This window comes from Cheilinus undulatus, linkage group 10 (genome assembly GCF_018320785.1).
Source record: "Cheilinus undulatus linkage group 10, ASM1832078v1, whole genome shotgun sequence".
Classification (NCBI taxonomy): Eukaryota; Metazoa; Chordata; class Actinopteri; order Labriformes; family Labridae; genus Cheilinus; species Cheilinus undulatus.
Genome location: NC_054874.1, coordinates 35,698,618 through 35,717,068, shown reverse-complemented (window position 1 = coordinate 35,717,068; position 18,451 = coordinate 35,698,618). Strand labels below are relative to the sequence as shown.

At 38.8% G+C, this 18,451-nt stretch overlaps 1 protein-coding gene across 9 annotated transcripts in view; it reads right to left on the bottom strand.

The window, feature by feature from the left end:
* si:dkey-237h12.3 (teneurin-3) overlaps nt 1-18,451 on the bottom strand; it is a 305,241-nt gene that overhangs the window by 18,559 nt on the left and 268,231 nt on the right. For 8 of the 9 annotated variants that reach the window (XM_041797163.1, XM_041797159.1, XM_041797165.1 and 5 more), the window contains 4 exons: nt 17,437-17,686; nt 14,306-14,326; nt 6,506-6,738; nt 4,369-4,523 (listed from right to left, as the gene is read on the bottom strand). In XM_041797163.1, coding sequence (XP_041653097.1) covers nt 4,369-4,523; nt 6,506-6,738; nt 14,306-14,326; nt 17,437-17,686 — 659 coding nt within the window. The remainder of the gene's footprint in view (nt 1-4,368; nt 4,524-6,505; nt 6,739-14,305; nt 14,327-17,436; nt 17,687-18,451) is intronic. The other variant, XM_041797167.1, reaches the window with a different exon arrangement.

Sequence of the window (18,451 nt, the reverse complement as noted above, 5' to 3'; positions counted from 1 at the left end):
TCATGGTCTGGCCAATTCATCTAATGCATGCGTCAAACTGAATTAAAATTAAGCAAAAAGTATCTCACAAACAAGAAATGACACCAGAATTAATTGCATCTTGGAAAATTTACAAGCAGATATTAGAATCTACCCTGGACATCTCTTTCAGTCTGCTCGTCAAAAATGTGTCAGAGAATAACACACTTGTTTGTAGCAGCACAAATGACTGGCCTGGCCTTCAAATACAAAACTGTGTCATTAAAACTGTCAGAACGCTTTAGAATTGTGCTTTTCCAAGGGGTGATTAATAATAAAACACACTGCCTTTAAGGCTGCCACTAGTCAAACTGCAAGGAGCCAATTCTCTCACAGGGATGCCTGAGGATCCCACTGTCTCGCCAACACTATGCCTTTATTTATTTATTTTTTTTACAACTCCCAACACTATGCCTTTATTGGCTCAAACCAAATGACTTGGTAATTAGCAAAAAGTGACAAGCTTAATCCTTTGTCTTTATGTTCTCTTATGTTTTCTTCTTTTCATGTTCTTCATCCACCCACACATGCATACACAAATTGCTTTCTCCTCTGTTTACATTGCAAATGTCCTTATGCTGCCAAAGAAGGAGCCTTCAGTTTTCTCCCTAGCCTTTTTTCTTAATGCATTTCTTTTAATATCCAACCTTTTGGTAGGGCACAAGAGTATTTTTTCCTTAATCCAGCGGTTGGGTGGTCATGTGGTTATTTACTTCTATGGTTCTTCAATCTACTTGTGAAGTGTTTTGTTTTAGGTGTCGTCCTCCCTTTTCTTGTGGAAGCTGAACATGAGAAATCTAATTAAAATGTAAATTAGTCAGAAAAAAAAATAAACAAAAGCACACTGTTATGTTTAGTGCTCATACACAAAAGGTTAGACACGTTCGTTCCCTAGTGGTTGCTGGATTCGAATAAACAAAAGACACATGAAGATCTGCACAGCAGGAAGCTCACATTAGTTTTATTTGAGCAACAACAGACGTTTCAAGCCAACATGCTCTGCCTTAAGAGTTCTAAAAGTATTCGTGATGAGATATCTTAGACATACAGATAGATGCACAAGCCCATAGCCAGCAGGATTCAGAGAGTTGAAATCTACTACTACTACCACCGCTGGCTCCTCTTACTTCTACTACCGGCTCCTCCTCCTCCTCCTCCTCCTGCTGCTGCTGCTGCTGCTACTGCTACTGCTACTACTACTACTACTACTACTACCACTACCACTACCACTACTACTACTACTACTACTATTACTACTACTACCACTTCCACTACTACTACTACTACTACCACTACCACTACTACTACTACTACTACTGCCCCTTCTGCAGAAAAAAAAAACAAAACAAAACAAAGAAACCAGAATTTTCACCCCATATATTCCTGCAAATATCATTATTCCTGCAAGTTAATGACTGTGCAGGCTGGGAACTTCTTGTTTCCATGTGTTTTTGTCACAGTCAAGAACAAATCACTCACAGGGATAGGGTTGCATAGCCTGTGTATGCTGGTTGTAACCATCACAAGTTGCTGTGAAACCTGGCCTGTCTGGATGGTTCCTGACTAAAATGTTCAGGGACTGGATGAAACCAATTTACAGTGCTGCTTTCTCATGAGACTCTCACTTTTCACACTGTGAAAGCTCCAGTATTTTTTTGTTTTTCTTTTTTTAATGAAAAAAAATATATATATAAGGCCTGTTAATATAAACGCATTAATGCTGGTGATTCATCTGGAAAGCTTAGCACCTTAAAAGAAAAAGAACGCAATTAAATCATATGACTAAGTGTGACCACAACTTCCTCCTGTAGTCCTCCTGCGCGGACGTTTATGTCCCTGGGGTGAAAAGGTTAAAGATGGGTCAAACGCAGCCAGCAGTGTTTAGTTAGGAGACAGACCCAGATCTGCTTCCCGGGGAGAAGCTTATTTGTGTTTAAAGAGACACACCAAAACCACTTTCAGCAGTTTAGAGCTGGTTTATACAGGGTCAAAAACCTCCTTTAGTGCTTGATCCATGATATATTTCCAAACCCCAGGGGACTGTGTAAAAGAGTTTAATTTGTAACCTTAGAACATCCATGTGCCTAGCCTTGCAAAGCAGATGGATTCGCCCATTGCCGTGTTTCTCACTGGCGAACCCATCTTGCAAAGCTCCCATCTTAACAGATTGGGCCCTGTAAGAAAGTGACAGGACCAATCAGGAGTAATAGGCAGTACTTTCGGGTGCGGCGGAGTCGTGACGTAAGCAAGCAATGAGAAGAGGCTGATGCAATTATGGCGGAAGAAATTAACATGGATGCTGCTAAAGCACAAGTTTTATCATAACTTGACATTTCTTCGTTAAAATAAGAACAAAGAACAGCATTGAGTTGTTTTCTTTTCAAAAATGAAAAAAGTTGTGTACTGACATGTCTACAGTCGCCATGGTTATGTAGTTCTCTATGGAGGTTACTCCTCTGTAGTGCTGCACACCTACGATGTCACTTGTTTTGTTGCTCTGATTGGTCCGTAAAGATGTGACAGAACGTTCATCCAATCACCCTCTGAGTTTTTTTTTTAAAGGCTCTGCTCTTTCTCAAACACAGTCTATGGGAGGTTTTCCAAATGGATGTGTGTAATAACTGGTACTTAATAAGAAAATAAAGGACCTCAGCTGTGTTAGGTCACATGCATGTCTGTTTATTCGAGATGGTGACCCAGATAAACATTTACAAACCAGAGGAAAAGCATGTCTAGAAAGAATGCTGGTTGCGAAATAAATCAATTCATGGGAATTTCCTGTTTTGCTGATCTTCATGTTTCTTTAGACCTAATCTCATGACAACTTCATTCTCTACAGAAAAAAAAGCATACTTTGGAAGTTACTTTCTGCAGAAACAGGGTAAAGATGCTGTGAACAGACACTTTTCATATGATAAGTTTTTTTTTTTTTGGCTTTAATTTGTTTCATTATTCATCAACGTCAGATCTCAAAACTATAAAAGAGTAAAATGAAGAGGGATATAAGCTGCTACCTTGGAAGAAGTGCCATGGTATTGTTATACTGTGACCTATTCCACGAGGACACAGTGCTGCTTTTATATCACCTCTTTTAAAGATAGATGGTAAATTTTTTCGGACAAAGCCGGCTGCCATTAGGTGCTGCAAGAAGCAAAAGGTTTTATGTGCTGCAGCCTCTCGGCCGGGCCCTGCTTCATTATCATGTATGGTGTAAGTGTCCTCAATCCTGAGTATTTCCAGTAGAATGAACACTAAGCACTAATTCAGCCTCAGACACATCAAAACAAGCCCCCCAAACTGAGTAATTATTCTTCCCTCCATATCATCTGCTGTGACCTGAAAACTCATCTCCTCAATAAACACTTCATGTCTTCACCTCCTGCCTAAATCGCATCTTCCTCCATGCTCGTATTTTCCATCTGTACTTTCAGAGAAAATGGGCTGCTCTTGTGGAGCTGAGAGCAAAAAACTTTATCTTCATCTCTGATGTTTCTTCACAAAGAACTTTTTAATGTTGGGTTCTAGGAACTGGAGCTTTTTTGTCACATATGTCATATTTTTCCCTAGATAAGATGTGCTGATTAAACGTCTGTCTTACATTGAAAATTTATTTAACCAGTGCCTCCTACTGAGATTTAAACTCTTTCTTTTTTAAACAGACCATGGCTAATACGGAAGCAAAAATGACTAACATCATAAAGGGGAAAACAGAGAACATCTTGCAGACTCAAAATTAAGCAAATGGGATTCTAAAACCAGAAATAAGATAAGACTAATTTAAAACATTTCATCCACAAAATAAACCAAACAGGCACTTTAAAAAGTACCAAAGGGCAATCTCAAACCATCCAAATAAATGAGTTAGATGGATCTGATGTTATCAAACAGTAAATGAATTATACTAAAATCTAGACTGTAATATTCTCTTAACTAGCAGCCAAAGGAGAGAGCATACTCTTTCTGTTGCAATGATTTAAATTCCCAGTGAGAGTTTTTGCAATTTTAACTTTAATTGCATAAGCTTCCCGGCTGAAGGAGCAGAATGTAAAAAAGGTATTCCGCTCGGTACAGGGAAGAGTTTGGTAAGCTTTTAATAAAAATGTAGCAATAAGGTAAATTTAAAACATGCCCCTGCATGCCTTACTCTCCCTGGAAAAGCCAAAACATAATTTAGGATAACATGAGCTATACTGCATATGTAATGTTCAAGCGGTTATATAAGTCTGAATATCAATGATGAGTCACAGGAATCTAAAAGAGGGGTAGGGGCACAAGATGGCACTGTGACATGCTCTGTTTGAGCTCATAGGCAGGGTTAACAACTGTCTGGCACTTGGGTGTACAAGTCACCTGATTTATGTCCATGCTGTTGTCACATGTCAGGGGGCGAGCAGACGTCAGGTCATTGGAGCCAAGGAAAGTGGACATGATGCCGTTCTGGTCCACCTTTCTGATCGTGGTGCCATCAACGAAGTAAATAATGCCAGTCTTGTCCACTGCAATGCCTGCTTACATCAAGTAAAATAAAGGAGAAAAGGATGAGACAGGAAAGGGGGGAAAAAGCTTTGTGATAACAGGAAAACATGGCAGATATGCAGCTTCTCTGCTTGCATGACTCAGTGGACAGAACACGATGGATACATGTGTCAAGCTTGCCTTCCCATTATTCAGGTCACTGCAAAAAGCACAGCAGTCAATAATTCATGGGCTGCTTTTCTGGTATTAAATAATTTCTAAGGCAGAAGTGGGAAAGGCTGTATTCATACGGTATATATGCACTTGCCACATCTTGTATCCCTCCTCTCTAAAAAGGGACCTCAGGAGATGGCCGTGTCAATGAGTGGCAAGTTTTTAGGAGATTTTCTGACATTTTTTGGACGTGGGCAATCATCAACAATCTGCACACCATTTGAGAAATGAATGAGAGAGGGAGCGGAAATGACAGCTATGGCCAATTTTAGATGAAAGGGGTTGAAAGACAGGCAGTTGCCATGGTGACAACTGTGGACTAAATTGTCTCAATGATTGAGTGTCAGCTCAGAGTTCTGAGTTGCAGCCGAGGCAGTGTGGAGTTGCAATAACCATTTGTCCCAAACTGGGAAAATACATTAACGGGGCACGTTGGCCTCCACATCGCTCCCTGTGCCACCCGGCTGCTTAATAGAGAACAGCACCTATGGGATTCAATCATACCTCACATGAAGGGAGACTATTTTTCATTCGCCACATTGGTTTTAGCATACTGAGGTGCTGACTTTTATTCCAAAGACTGAAGGCTACTGATCTTACGTATAGAGGAAGATTGCTTGGTGCATTGAGGTTTCAGAATGTTTTGAATAAGCTTCACATTCACGTTTCCCCTCAGAGTATGATTTCTTTTTCAATGAAGCCTTTAAAAGCTTCTATGGAAGGTGAGTGGTTTAGTTTGACCTGTGGCTAGGTCTGCACAAGATTGCTTTCTGCTAAAACATTGACGAGCCCAGGGAGCCCACGGTGAGTCTTTTGGAGCTGACTATTTGACGGTCTGAGAGTCTCAGACAGATGAAAAGTGTCACATTTGAGCGGAGTTGACCAAATGTCTAAGGGGAGAAAAAAAAATAGGAGCCATCTGCTGTTTCTTCTCTGGTCTCGGCTTCCACCCACTCCATCATTAGAGTCGCTCCCTCAGATTGCCTTCACATGAGCCTTTATCACCCAGCTGAAGCAGAGCTATTGCAGTTGGCATTCAGAGCGGGCAACGACTCGCGCACAACAATTCATCTTCGCCTTTTCATCCAGAAGACTTTATGGGAAAGTGAGCAATCCAAGCACAAACAGCAGAAATGGCTGTGAGCTTTTGAATATGGGCAACTGGTTGGATAGCTTTTACTTTAAGCTTTATATGCTTGTAGACTCAACTCGCGCATGAGTATCAAGCATATATTTTCAACAAGATTTCCATGGGTGTATACAAAATAAATTATGTGTTGTATTTTGGAGATTCAAACAATAACTTTGTGATTGTACACTGACTCTACCACGGCTGTGGCTCAGTCGATTGTCTCTCAGCCAAAAGGATCCCAGATCTTAAAGTCCCATGTTGCTGTGTTCTTGGGCAACACTTAATCCCAATTTGCTCCCACTGCTGCATCAGGAGTGTATGAATGTGAATAAATGTGAGTAGCTCATACTAATGGACACCATTTACATACCAGTCCTTGCCATCAGTAAGTGAATGTGGTGTGATTGGGTAAATGTGATCTGCAGTGCAAAAAGCACTTGTACGAGTCAGACAACTGGAAAAGAGCTATACAAGCTCAAGTGCATAATTGCTCAGACTTCACAGTTATACGTTTAAAGGCTTAAACAATCCAAAGGACTGCATTGGCACAGGCCCAATAGTGCACATATATTTAAATTTAGCCATTGCCGTTCCTATCTTAGAAACCCATCAGTGCGTCCCTCCCCTCCATCTGAGTACAACATATTCATTAGTTTGTAACTGCACCTTTGGGTCCAGTGAGAGATGCCTCTGGAGCCTTCCCTCCATCACCACAGTGGTTCTCATCAAAAGGCAGACAGTGCTCCCCGGTCCCTGCCACCACCTCAGCATTTGACTGCAGATCCTTGGTCCCGGTGAGGGTTTTTGGTCGGTAAATCCTACGGGAGTTTGTGTCTGACACGTAGAGCTGGCCGGTCACTGGATCAGTTGCCAGGTAATACCGGTGAGCTGGGTTATTGCTGCATTCAAGACAAAAATCAGCGATGAATTTCAGAAGTTGAGTTTATATATTTTAATATCCTATCAAAAAACACAGTTAAATACCCATTAAGTGTTGCTCATTACCTCTTTAACTAATCTTATTTTTTGTAGAGTACCTGAAACAACCTGTTAACATCTACTGAAGCTGATTTTCTCTTAAAAGCTTTGAACCAGGGACATTAGTTGAGTCTATCGAGCCTCTCTTGAGAGAGAACAAAGTTTTCAGTGTTTAATTTCTAAAGTTATCCGTAGAAAACTAGGAAAGAGAATGTAAGAAGCTGCATTGATTTAAATGGTACACACTAGTATGCAGGGTTTAAACTTGGGATGGTCATTTCAAGCAAAGTTCTTATTGAAAAGTCACTAGTAAACACTAGTAGGTCTTCATATTAGGTCTGAATAACATCAATGAAAGATTTTTAGAAATGAATTTCTACTGTAATATTTCAAAGGTATGTCCCATCTCAAGTTTAAACTTACATGAAATAAGAGAAACTGATTTAAAGAGATGGTAGAAGGTTAATGGGGATGCTCAGTAAGGTATCATTCTGATCATTTAAGCTATCATTAAGGATGCTGTTTAATAAAACACACTGCATACATGCTAAATTAAGTGTAACTGTTTCTTCCAGCCCAGTTGCAGCTTATAATATAAACCTTATCAACCACGGACAAATAACATAATTGTCATTTATGTTGCTAATAAACTGGAAAAGAAATGTTAATTCTAATGTGAAAACATCATGTAAAGAATTCCCACAACAGAAAAAAAGAGTCTGTGAAAAAAGAAAAACCACAGTGTGAGATGGCAAAGGTTGAAAGGATGGCAGTCAAACAGGATTTAACAGGATACCACTGCAGAGAGCTTACAGTTCACAAAGCAGAAATGACAACTTTTGTGCTGGAACCCCTGTAGGGAAAAGCCTTCAGAAATGAGAAAAATGACTGGCTTATGATAACTAAGTGCAGCAACTAATGGGAAGCATCCTGCTTTGCTCATTTGCATTAATGGTTCATAATTGATCTTAACCTTTTCTATCGAAGAGCAAATGTATCAAGCTTTAGTGATCAAAGATTCTAAAACATATGACTGACTGTTAGTTAAACAAATACAAATTCAATTAGTATGCCAATTAAATCATCATTTTCTGTGATGGACCCTTTTAAACTAATTCAAAATACTGAGAAACTATTGAATTAAAGTCTTCTATTAAGGCTAAGTTGATACATAGCAGGTGCTTAAGTGTCATTAAAGAGCTAAAAACAGAGGCAGTTAACATGACAAATAGCTTGCTCAACAGTGCAGTCATAAACACAGCTGCTCTGGTTGTACTCCTGCTTAATGGTACCACAGTCAATACTGGTTGGCTTTGGAAGTGGGATAATGTGATGACAAAATAAATGTGGCAATGAAGCATCTTTAAAAAATGATGAAGATGGAATGATAAAATGTGACAGCTATTATGAGTTAAAGTAATGACCAAAATAAGAGACTGCTATCAAGTTTCAACAAAGTATTCAGGCAGACATGCATTAACCCTTTCTTTTACCAGCTAAGCTTGAATGGGTTGAAACATCTGAATGGCATTGTAAATTCCGGGATAACAGCTCTGCAACACGTAGTACCTTTGTGAAGCTCCAAGAGGTGCTGGTCTATGCCAAGTTTTAAAGCTTTAAGTGACTTTTAATCCAGCAAATGCAAACTACATACCATTTACGATGTTAAAACATAGGGGATTAGAGTGTTGTTTTATATCGTACTGCAGTGTAACAACTTGAGAGGGACATGGAAGAAAGTAGACATTTTTTTTTTATAATTCATTGCCTCCAACTGATCATCAATGGGCATCACAATAGATATAAAAAAAATCTGGAAGGACGCTGGCCATATTTTACTGCAAATGCATGTTTTGTATCAACAAGCTACCATCAAACAAGCCAATTTTGGCATTAAACCACTAAGTAGGAAACCTTACCAACGGACAGTGTCACATAATGCAAAGTTTTAATGTAAATGTTCATACAAATAAGTACTAAAAGAAAGCGTTTCAAAAACAATAAAATCCAGAGTAGAAGACACACCTTTAATACCTTTATTCCCTCTTAAAAGTTTTCTGTGTCCTATGAGTCTTTTGCAGACAATTCACTATCATAACACTATCACTACTGGACAGCAGAAGTACCAGTGTGGACATAAGCCTATAGAGTGCATTTTAGTTGCCAACTAAACTTTTTTGGCAGAAATCAAAACATAATACTGTTAATACAAATGTCTAACATTAGCATCAGTGACTCTGTTGTATGTGAGACCTTGCTATGGGAAATGTTGTTCATTAAATGATTTTAAGGCACCCTAAACTGACATTTCAAGCTTAAACTTTCCATGTACAAAATGTGCACTACATAGATAATCATGGAGAGTTTGTCAACAAGAGTATAAATTTAGCACTAGCATCCAGTGAGTAACAGCCTTTCTCCTTCAAGATCACATTCATGCAGTTAAAGAAAACTGTAGTAAGCATGTACCAGGTTAAGTATGTAACTGTATCTTTTGATTCTGTTTATTATAATTACACCAAATTCCCAGGCCACTGTCTGTTTTGACAGCCTGAGGGAACTACAGGACTCCACACTGCACATGGGTAGTGGTTTTTAGCCCTAGCCCCCCTTGTGGCTAAATTCTTTCATTCATTTCCCCTCTACCCTGTATGCTTCTCTGTGGGAGAGGTGGTGTATTTTTTAGGCCAGGTTTGAATCTATTTCTTACTTTTGTTCATTTCAGTAGTTTGTTTATATTTGTGTAGTCATGGATGCAAGCTTATCAGGCAGGCAAGTTGAGCCAGCTTATGTGCTAACTCGAGTGCAGTATTTTTACTGTGTGTAGGACTTGGAGTGGACTGGGAAGCTACATGGAGAATTTGGCACTTGTTTTCTTTCCAGGTATGCTTTATTTTGCATCTCATACTTTTTTATTCAATGCTCCATCCTTTTGTCAGAGTCCCTTTGGGAGAGGATCTTGAGCAGGTTGGGAAGTTACTTGGAGGTTGTTTTAAAAAGTAGTCAGGGTTAGAATCCCAGTAGTATCCTTTAGAATTACCACATCACAAAGCAGGAGTCCACTAGTAACATGATTTTAGGTAAATAAACCTTGTTGTGCTGGTTTGGTTAATAAGACTCATCAATTCAAGAGTGCAAGTTGTCAGCATGGCTGAAGCTAAACTGGTCATAGGCTGTGGGTCTCTACAACTGTCAATGCTACCGTATGTTCCTGCATAATGATGGGTAGACTAGATAAACTGACTTACATGTCTCAAGGTGTCCCGCTAACCTATGTGTCATATACAGTAGGTATATATGTTTCAAATCTTGCTGGAAGCCCGAAAATTTATCTTTAACTGTATATGGGGTTTCTTACACAAAATGTAAAACAAACAGCCCAGTGAACATCTAACTTTGCTCATTATTCCAAAGAAACACTGCTCTTTTAAAACACGAAGTCCAAATTACTTTTTAGTTCTGTTTTCTAATATTCTTCCACTAATGTTCAAGCCTGAAGTTTGTTTACCCTGGTTCAGATCAAAGAAAAAACAAAAAAGATTTTCTGTTGCCTTTGAGGTGCCACCCATTCAGAGTTCACACAAACAAACTCAAAGGAAACATGCATCTCATGGACTGACAGTGACCTGGACATCAGAGCTGCATAGCACCTTTGGAGGAAAATCAAAACAAAGTTTATATTCTGGTGATGGATAACAAGTCATGCTGCACTTCACTGCATTGGACAGCTTTACTTATCTTCTCTGGTGGTCATGTGGAGCTACAAGGAAACGCTTGGACACTGGCATTGATCAAAACAGCACTGCGTCTGATCTGAGCGGCTAAAAATAAATGGAAGGGAGGAGATGCATCCTGTAGTAGCAAAGCACAAAGGTGGAAAAGTACTGCTGTGATCACAAAAAAAACTGATGCAAAAGTTAATATGCATGTGACAGAGTTTATTGTCAGCAGTGATTTAGTTTAAAATGTGGGTGTATGTCAGATTTTTATGGTCCAATTAATAACAAACAAGCAAATCTAAAGACTCTACATTAATATGTTTACAGACTACGTATGAAGTGTTCTTTTTAATTTTTGTTACATATTTGTGGAACAAACTGTACTAATTGTATATCAGCAGGATTTGGTGTTTCAGTGTATGCAGGAAAAACAGAAGCAGGCACGACACAATCCTCACTGATGCGATTTAGATATCTCTTTCATCATACTTCTACATAAAAGTGCATTCAAACAATCTGCTCTAGAGCTGTGCAAAATATTGAGTTTTTTTTATACCTGTGTAGAAATCAAATGTCCTATAATGAGATACAGGGTAAGACAATGGTTGCCCATGACAGTGATTTCTAACTTTTACCCCTCTTCCTTGATTCAAGAGCCTCCTTGCCCCTTGAAATAGAGTTACCAGGGGAAGAGGTTAAATCTTCTGTTATGAAAAGAGACGGCCCTCCAAGTTCCTGATAGGTCATGTTGTCAACAGCAAAGATGCAACACATCAACATTTCTATTACTAGTTTTTTTTTTTTGTTTTTTTTTAGATGCTTGTTTAGAATCAAAAGGACCTTAATGCATTTAAAAACACATTAAATTATTCAGTTGGACTGTTGTGAATTTCAAATCTTGGTGACGTTGATTCCTTGTGTATTCTGGGAGATTTCTATAATGCTCAGAGTGGTGTGTGCCTCAGGGAATCTCTGTGTAAAGAGCCACTATCACTTTATTCTGCCTCTCTATTCCAACAAGAACAGGGATGCCCTACTCCTGGACGTGAATGCCCTACTCTTAGAGATAAGGGTGATCAAGGAGCTTTATTTGAATTGAGCCAATACGAGTTATAATGATATGTTGATTACGTCCGCCAAGTAGGTTATGTGATTGGGTGGGTTTGTTTGTTTGTTTGTTAGCAACATAACTCAATAAATTATGGACGGATTTTGATAAAATTTTCAGGAAATGGCAGAAATGGCATAAGGAAGAACTGATTAGATTTTGGGAGTGATCCAGATCACCGTCTGGATTCAGGAATTTTTTGAAGGATTCTGAACTATTGGGAGATAGGGCTAATGGCGGAGGTCTGCGCTGTTACCACTTTACACCAGGAGATGGCGGACATGAGTAACTTCAATCCCAGCAGCAGTTTTTGTATGTGTTTCTATTCAAAGTTTTGTAGTTTATAGAGTTTGAAAGACGCACGCCTGGGTCAAGGAGATGAGTCAGAGCGTAACAAAGAGAAAGTCAGCAAACTGTAGCGAGAATACTCACAATGCTGGGAGGAATAGAGGAATATTCACCCTCTGCCATGACTTCCAGTTGTCCGGTGAAACCATGGGTGCATCTGATGGCACCTGTAGCAAAGCCAATGCTTCACCTCACCATGTTTCCAACCTACTGAGGAGGGAGTAATCGGCGAATGCCGTGGTAGACAGCAACAAAATAGAATCCAAATGCCTACATCTGAGTCATTTTTCAATTATGTGTTTTTGGACTTTTTTATGACTTTATTTATAGACAAATACCTTGAATAGAGTTAAAAATAGAGATGCAAGGCTAGGGAACAACATGGGTGAAAGAAGCCACAGGTCAGATTTAAACCTGGGCCATCCACATACATGAGGCGTAATCCAACCTTTTCGCCATCTGCGCCCCACTGTTGGCTAATTTATTGTTTTTAAGCATCAAAAATTGCAAGCAAACTCCTAAAAGCTGACTTACAGTAATTGCAAAAATCTGCTCACAACATTTGGAAAAGTGGGTGGAACTGACCAGGAACAAATCTTGCCAGTGAATCCTTTCTCCTTGCCAGTTTCAACCACTTTTCCAAATTTTGCCAACATATTTGTGCAATTTGGATGGTGCTCCCTCCCTCTCTCTCTCTCTTTTGGTTGAAAATATGACTGAACACCATTACATCTCTATCATTTTTGATACCACTGATTGTATAAATCAGTGGTATATAAATATATAAAATAATGAAGATATTATCACATTTGTACACTGTAGATAGTGTGTAGATTAAAAAAATCTGCAAACTTTCCTAGGATTCTGTAGTAGGTGGTCTGCAAGTTTTGATAATAAATTGAAAAATTTGACTAGGACTTCTATTTTTGTTGCCATGGGATCAGTAAACTTTTCTGAATGTAGCTGAAAGCTAACCGCGGGCTGAGTTGGAACTTGCAAGATGTCATCAGTTCACAGAGGCTTATAGTGTCTGAAATTAAACTGTAAAACAACCCAAAATATAAGTTTGCAATTTGCCCACTCAGTGCTACAATCTATACATAGAGGTCATTTGCATATTGCCTCTAGCCTTTCTTACAATAAATTTGTAAATCAAATAGTTTTATGGTTTTTAGGCTGTTATGTTGTTTTGTGTTGAACATACTAGTGTGAGCAACATTATATGCTTTAACCATCTACATGGACAACATCTATTTTCTGTCTGTTTTCTTATTTCTGCCAGGGATGAGAGAGAGTGCCTTTTTAAGGTGTCAGCTATGAGTCATGAAGGGCAGGTAGTATCAGTATTGTCACTACTTGGAGCTTGAATGTATGAGCCTGGGTCTGTTGAAGATGGTGATGCTTGTTGTGCTGTGATGGCTATGTGGTAGGGTAACCATGATAAAGAATGTCTTTATGTTGCATGGTGGGAGGTGAGAGCTAACATAGAGAAAAGTGGCTCTGAGACACTGAAGATCACTGTTCAGCCCTCTGGAGGTGTTGTGGGACTAACTGAACTAAACACTGGCAAAGGAGGGTTACCACTTCATGGCCCTGACAAAGTGCTGGTGTTTTGCTGCCCATTAGTCTGTATGGTTGACTTGTGGGGGCCAATATTAGATGCTTAACTGGGTTTAGGGATTTCTTCACTGAGCGCTTATCCTTTCAGGGGGTGTACGAGTATCTTGTGTTTACTTTAAATCTCTGGCAATGTTATTTTGGGGGTTTCAGGATGAACGTTTGGGAACTCATGTCTATCAGACAGTGATATACAATGGCATCTGATGTGTTAAGAGTTTGCCAACAACCAAACCCTTCAGAGAAAATGCCCCTTAATCTGATGCTGTTGTTGCAAACATGGATCCAAAGCAGTTATGTTAACACCTCTGGATACTAACAGCTGCCATCACTGTAGATCTGATTAGGAGCTTCACAAAGGTACTGTTTATGGCAGCCATTGTTCTGGACTTCATTACAAAGAATAAAAGAGTTAATTGTAGAATGTCACATCAAGGAACTCTTAAATAATGTAAAAGGTTAAAGAGTGTTGTAATTTTCTCAGTAGTTTCATGAAACATATTCAGACAAACAGCGTTCTCCTCCTGTTGTTTAGATGTAATCAAGCTCTAATTTGTTTGCTATAATTATACATGGTAATCATGGCTGCCAAAGAAAACTATAAGAGAAAGCGTTTTCAGAGTGAAACAGAGGATAATACAGATGGTGATGTATGGAGAATGCTAAAAGAAGCATGCACCAAGACAAAACACCTACCTGTGTCTAAAGTCTTTATTTCTATAACAGGGAACAGAGGGAGCAGAAAAAGAAAGGAACAGAAAGAATCCAGACAATGAAATAGATACATTTTAAAAGGATACTTTCACTTTACATTTTCAAGGCTGTTCTTTGCCCGATCACTTTTCTTGTCAAAGCAGACTTATTGGCTTAGTTTGATTTCTTTTTCTTGCTTTAAGCCGTTATCCTCCCTGAGACCAAAAGGAAGAAGTGCCAACAAGGACTCAATAATTTAGCTTGAAATGCACAGCCTTATTTTTGCCTCCCAGTATCGAGTGAGGGATAAAAACAAACAGCAGAGATGCAGAAAGTCAAAGTACCCCCTTGAAGATACAACACAGCCGCTGGAGTAAAGTCTCAGGCGATGACAAAATTTGTTTGGCAGCAAGTCGAGGGTTTCAACCCCACAGAGGGAAGGAAATGTACTCCCATCTTCAAGAAACCAAATCCTACATTACAACCACTTTCCCAATTTGACCGCTGTTATTGAAATATTGATTCTGTCACTTGTTACATTGGCCAGTCTAAATACAGACTAACAGCAACTGAAAGGGAATCCCATATGGATTTAAACTCAAACACCCATACATCATACACACTTAAAAAGTGAAACCACTCTGATCTATAAATGTTTAAAAGAGACTAACATCACACTCAAAATAAGAAAATATTTTGAAGGCAACACATTAAAGATCCCATATTTAAAAAAAAACACTTTTTCTTCCTTTACATCAGCGCTGCAGGTGGCATCTAATGCAGACCTGAAATATTCTCAGTGTCACACTAAAACCCTGTTAGCTAACACAACAAGTCTTTAAAGGAGCGTGTTGTGTTTTTCACCTTGTTAACAGAGCAAAACACTTGCTTGGAGACACAAACCATTTCTAAAACCATTATTTATCTTGGAAAGTGCTGCTGAGCATGCAGTCTCCCTTGAAGAAGCACCCTGCTTCACATTCATGCTGGGGCACCATTCTGGGGCTGCAATTTCTTTCATCATTGATTATTTTGCAGAATATTTTGATGATTAAATAGATTATATTTTGGTCTGTAAAATGTCAAAAGATATTTAACCAACATTTTTGATGTTAATTTCCTGGCATTGGCTCCAAATTACTTCTCCAAATAACATTCAAACCCACAGTTTTCACAGGGTCAGTGTCCACACTCTAACCTCACTACAGTTATTGGTCCAACTGACAGTGCTGCAGAATATGTTTCTGAAGTGGAGATTAGCTCAGTTTAAAACAAGCTAGATCATGAGATCGTGTTTTATTTTTTTTTTACATGGGAATAAAGAAAAGGGCATGCAAATAGCATGTCTATTTTCCTGAAAGGGGTTGATTTGCTGTTCATTGGCTTTCTGTTTTGACTCAATAGTTATGTATTGAGGGGATAAACAACTGCTATCTGTACCTGGTGTTTTATTTGGTAATGACCTATTGCTATGCCCCACTCCCTTAGCTCACCTGGACAATCAGCACACTCCTCAAGTAAATCTTAAAGGTTTTGAGTTTGGAGGGTTAAACTGCAACCTTCCACTCTGATGTCTGATTATCAAAGCATGAAAATGTGATGAGCTCATGTAACAAAGCTGAAGTTAGCTATAGCTTTAGCAGTGATTTACAAACGTACAGTAATGCTACAAGATCAAAATTTGCTGCAAGATGATGCTACACATGATCTTACTGACATAATGTATGAGGTTATATCAGGGGCCATCACCTACATTTATACAAGGGCCAGCTTTTTTGGCATACATTGTGGGGGGCTGACTTGAAAAAATAAAAAATGAAATAACCAAAAATTTGGGTTTAGTTAACATATCATTGCCTCAGTATTTTTATGTTCATTAAATGTGCCTCTTTTTAAGCCTTTGGCAGTTAACTTAGTCCCTACTGCCTTCATTGCAGCCTAGTACTAGGGGATATTTAAATATTTCAGCTACATATTTCTGGGGCTGTCATGTTGTCCATTACTGGGTTTGATGTAACTATGCTGGGTCCTGATTGGTGAAAAAAGGAAAAATGGCTGGGAACCACTGCTCCATAGTGTGCAGCCTGGACAGAATAATGTGGAAATTGGGGTAAAGACCAAATACATTTTTTTCCTGATGAATGTCAATGAAAATTATTAAATCATAGAATATTTAAGCAGATGAACACAACGTTTTGACATTGTTGCTTGGAAAATGGCTGAAAAGACTGATTACTCATCAAAAATGTTTTCTTTTTCTGTACTGACCTACTAAACAATTTTTCTGCTGTAGCTCTGCACTTCCCTACCTGACAACACTGCTTTAATGGCTTATTTCTGCAAATTATATTGGCAGCTTCATGAGGTTACTAATTCATCCAATAGTTCCTATTTTAGTTTTTGGTCCGTATCCACTCTGTTTATCTTAACACTTGCTTACTAACCACTTGACGTACAGCAGTCTGCTGAAAGTTTGGTGACCTACACCCTTTACAGGCAGCTTTCATATGTTTGTCATTTATGTCTCTCCTAAAGGATGATGGCCAAACGTACATTTAGTCAACATCTGCCACTCTGGAATAAGCCAACTGGCCGAATCAGAGCCCTTGCTGATAGAAGCCAACTTGGCAAGAGGGCGTAAATCATCCCAATTACATGCTGAAGACAGGAAGTCTTTCCTAATTATGGAGATGGATAGGGAAAAGATTTCAAATTTTTATGGGTAAGGGAGAGACATGCATGACTGAAGGTCTGTCTACCATGAATTTTAAGTCCTCCTCCACACTGAAGACAAAATGTAGTTGAAGGGATCCATAATGTGCAATTGTCTATATTTGTCTATGTTGTGGCATTTAAAGAATATATTTCATGTCTTTTTTGGTCTTTTTTGACTCAAGCTGTATATAATTGTGGAAAAATACAAAATAATACATACTCAATCACTCCATTTGATTAGATGTGACACTATGGTAAGGGATTATTGTTTGTCATTCAACTTGGCTGTACAGAAATGAAATACACCCTGGAATTGTGCAATATGCTCTTGGGACAGAGATAGTAACACAGGTTCAAACTAAATGTATTTTTCTTTAAATCAACAAACAATATTAAACCATAATTCCTAACAATCTTACCTGAGCTCCATGATACTTGTCACATTCCCAGAGGGGTAAATTCGTCGGATGTAGTTAAAATCTCCGACGTACAGACTTCCGTCAATGCCCCATGCCAGAGCCACAGGTGCTAGCAGCTTGTTTCCTTGAGCTTGTCCGTTACAGCTGGGACACGAGATGCTTCTGCGCCGCCCATTCCCCATGACAGTGGAGACCACAGGGGGCTGGAGGGAGATGAACTGGTTCTCCCCGCTGCCTTTGTAAAGGATGCCTGTGAAAACAAACAGCAGTTATCTGCGGGTGTGAAAGCATAATTGGTGTTTGTCACTGGTAGCACATTCTGGACTCATTATTTATCCTTTATTTAACAAGGAAGTCTCTCAAGAGAGATCTTTTTGTGAGAATTACAACACCAGAATTAAATACCCAGAAAAGGAAGAGGCATACTTTGTTTTCACAATAACAATAATTAACATATTTAGGAAAGAGTTTTGACATTCTGGGAAACATAGTTTGATATCTTGCCCAGAGCAAGAGCAGAAAACATTTGCATCCTTGTTAAAAAAAAAAAAAAAGCTAACAAGTCGCTAACAACTTAGCTTCTCATTTAGATTAAAAGAAGAGGCCACAGCTCTTCTAGCTTAATTTAAAACAATCCCATTTCAATAATTATGTATGCATCTTATTTATTCCATACTCAAAAAGACCCAGAAGCCAAAAGTAGTGGTATAGACACATGCAGGTGTCTATTGTTTCATTGATTTTTAACTGATTCTTCACTTTTTCATAAGTTGGAGTAAAATTAGCCTGATTGTGGTGGTTCAGTCATGGTGATTGTGGTGGTATAGTTATCAATTACAAAAATCAAAGGTTTTATGCAACTTTTATCAATCATAAAATTATATTTTTCTTCTCCTTTGGTCCCTGGTTGCAATGTAGTACTGCTGCTGTTTAGCGTTGCTTCTCTTAATAAATTATTTAAACATTGTTTAGTAAAAGCTAGAGAAACAATAAATGTTGAACTTGTACTGTGTTC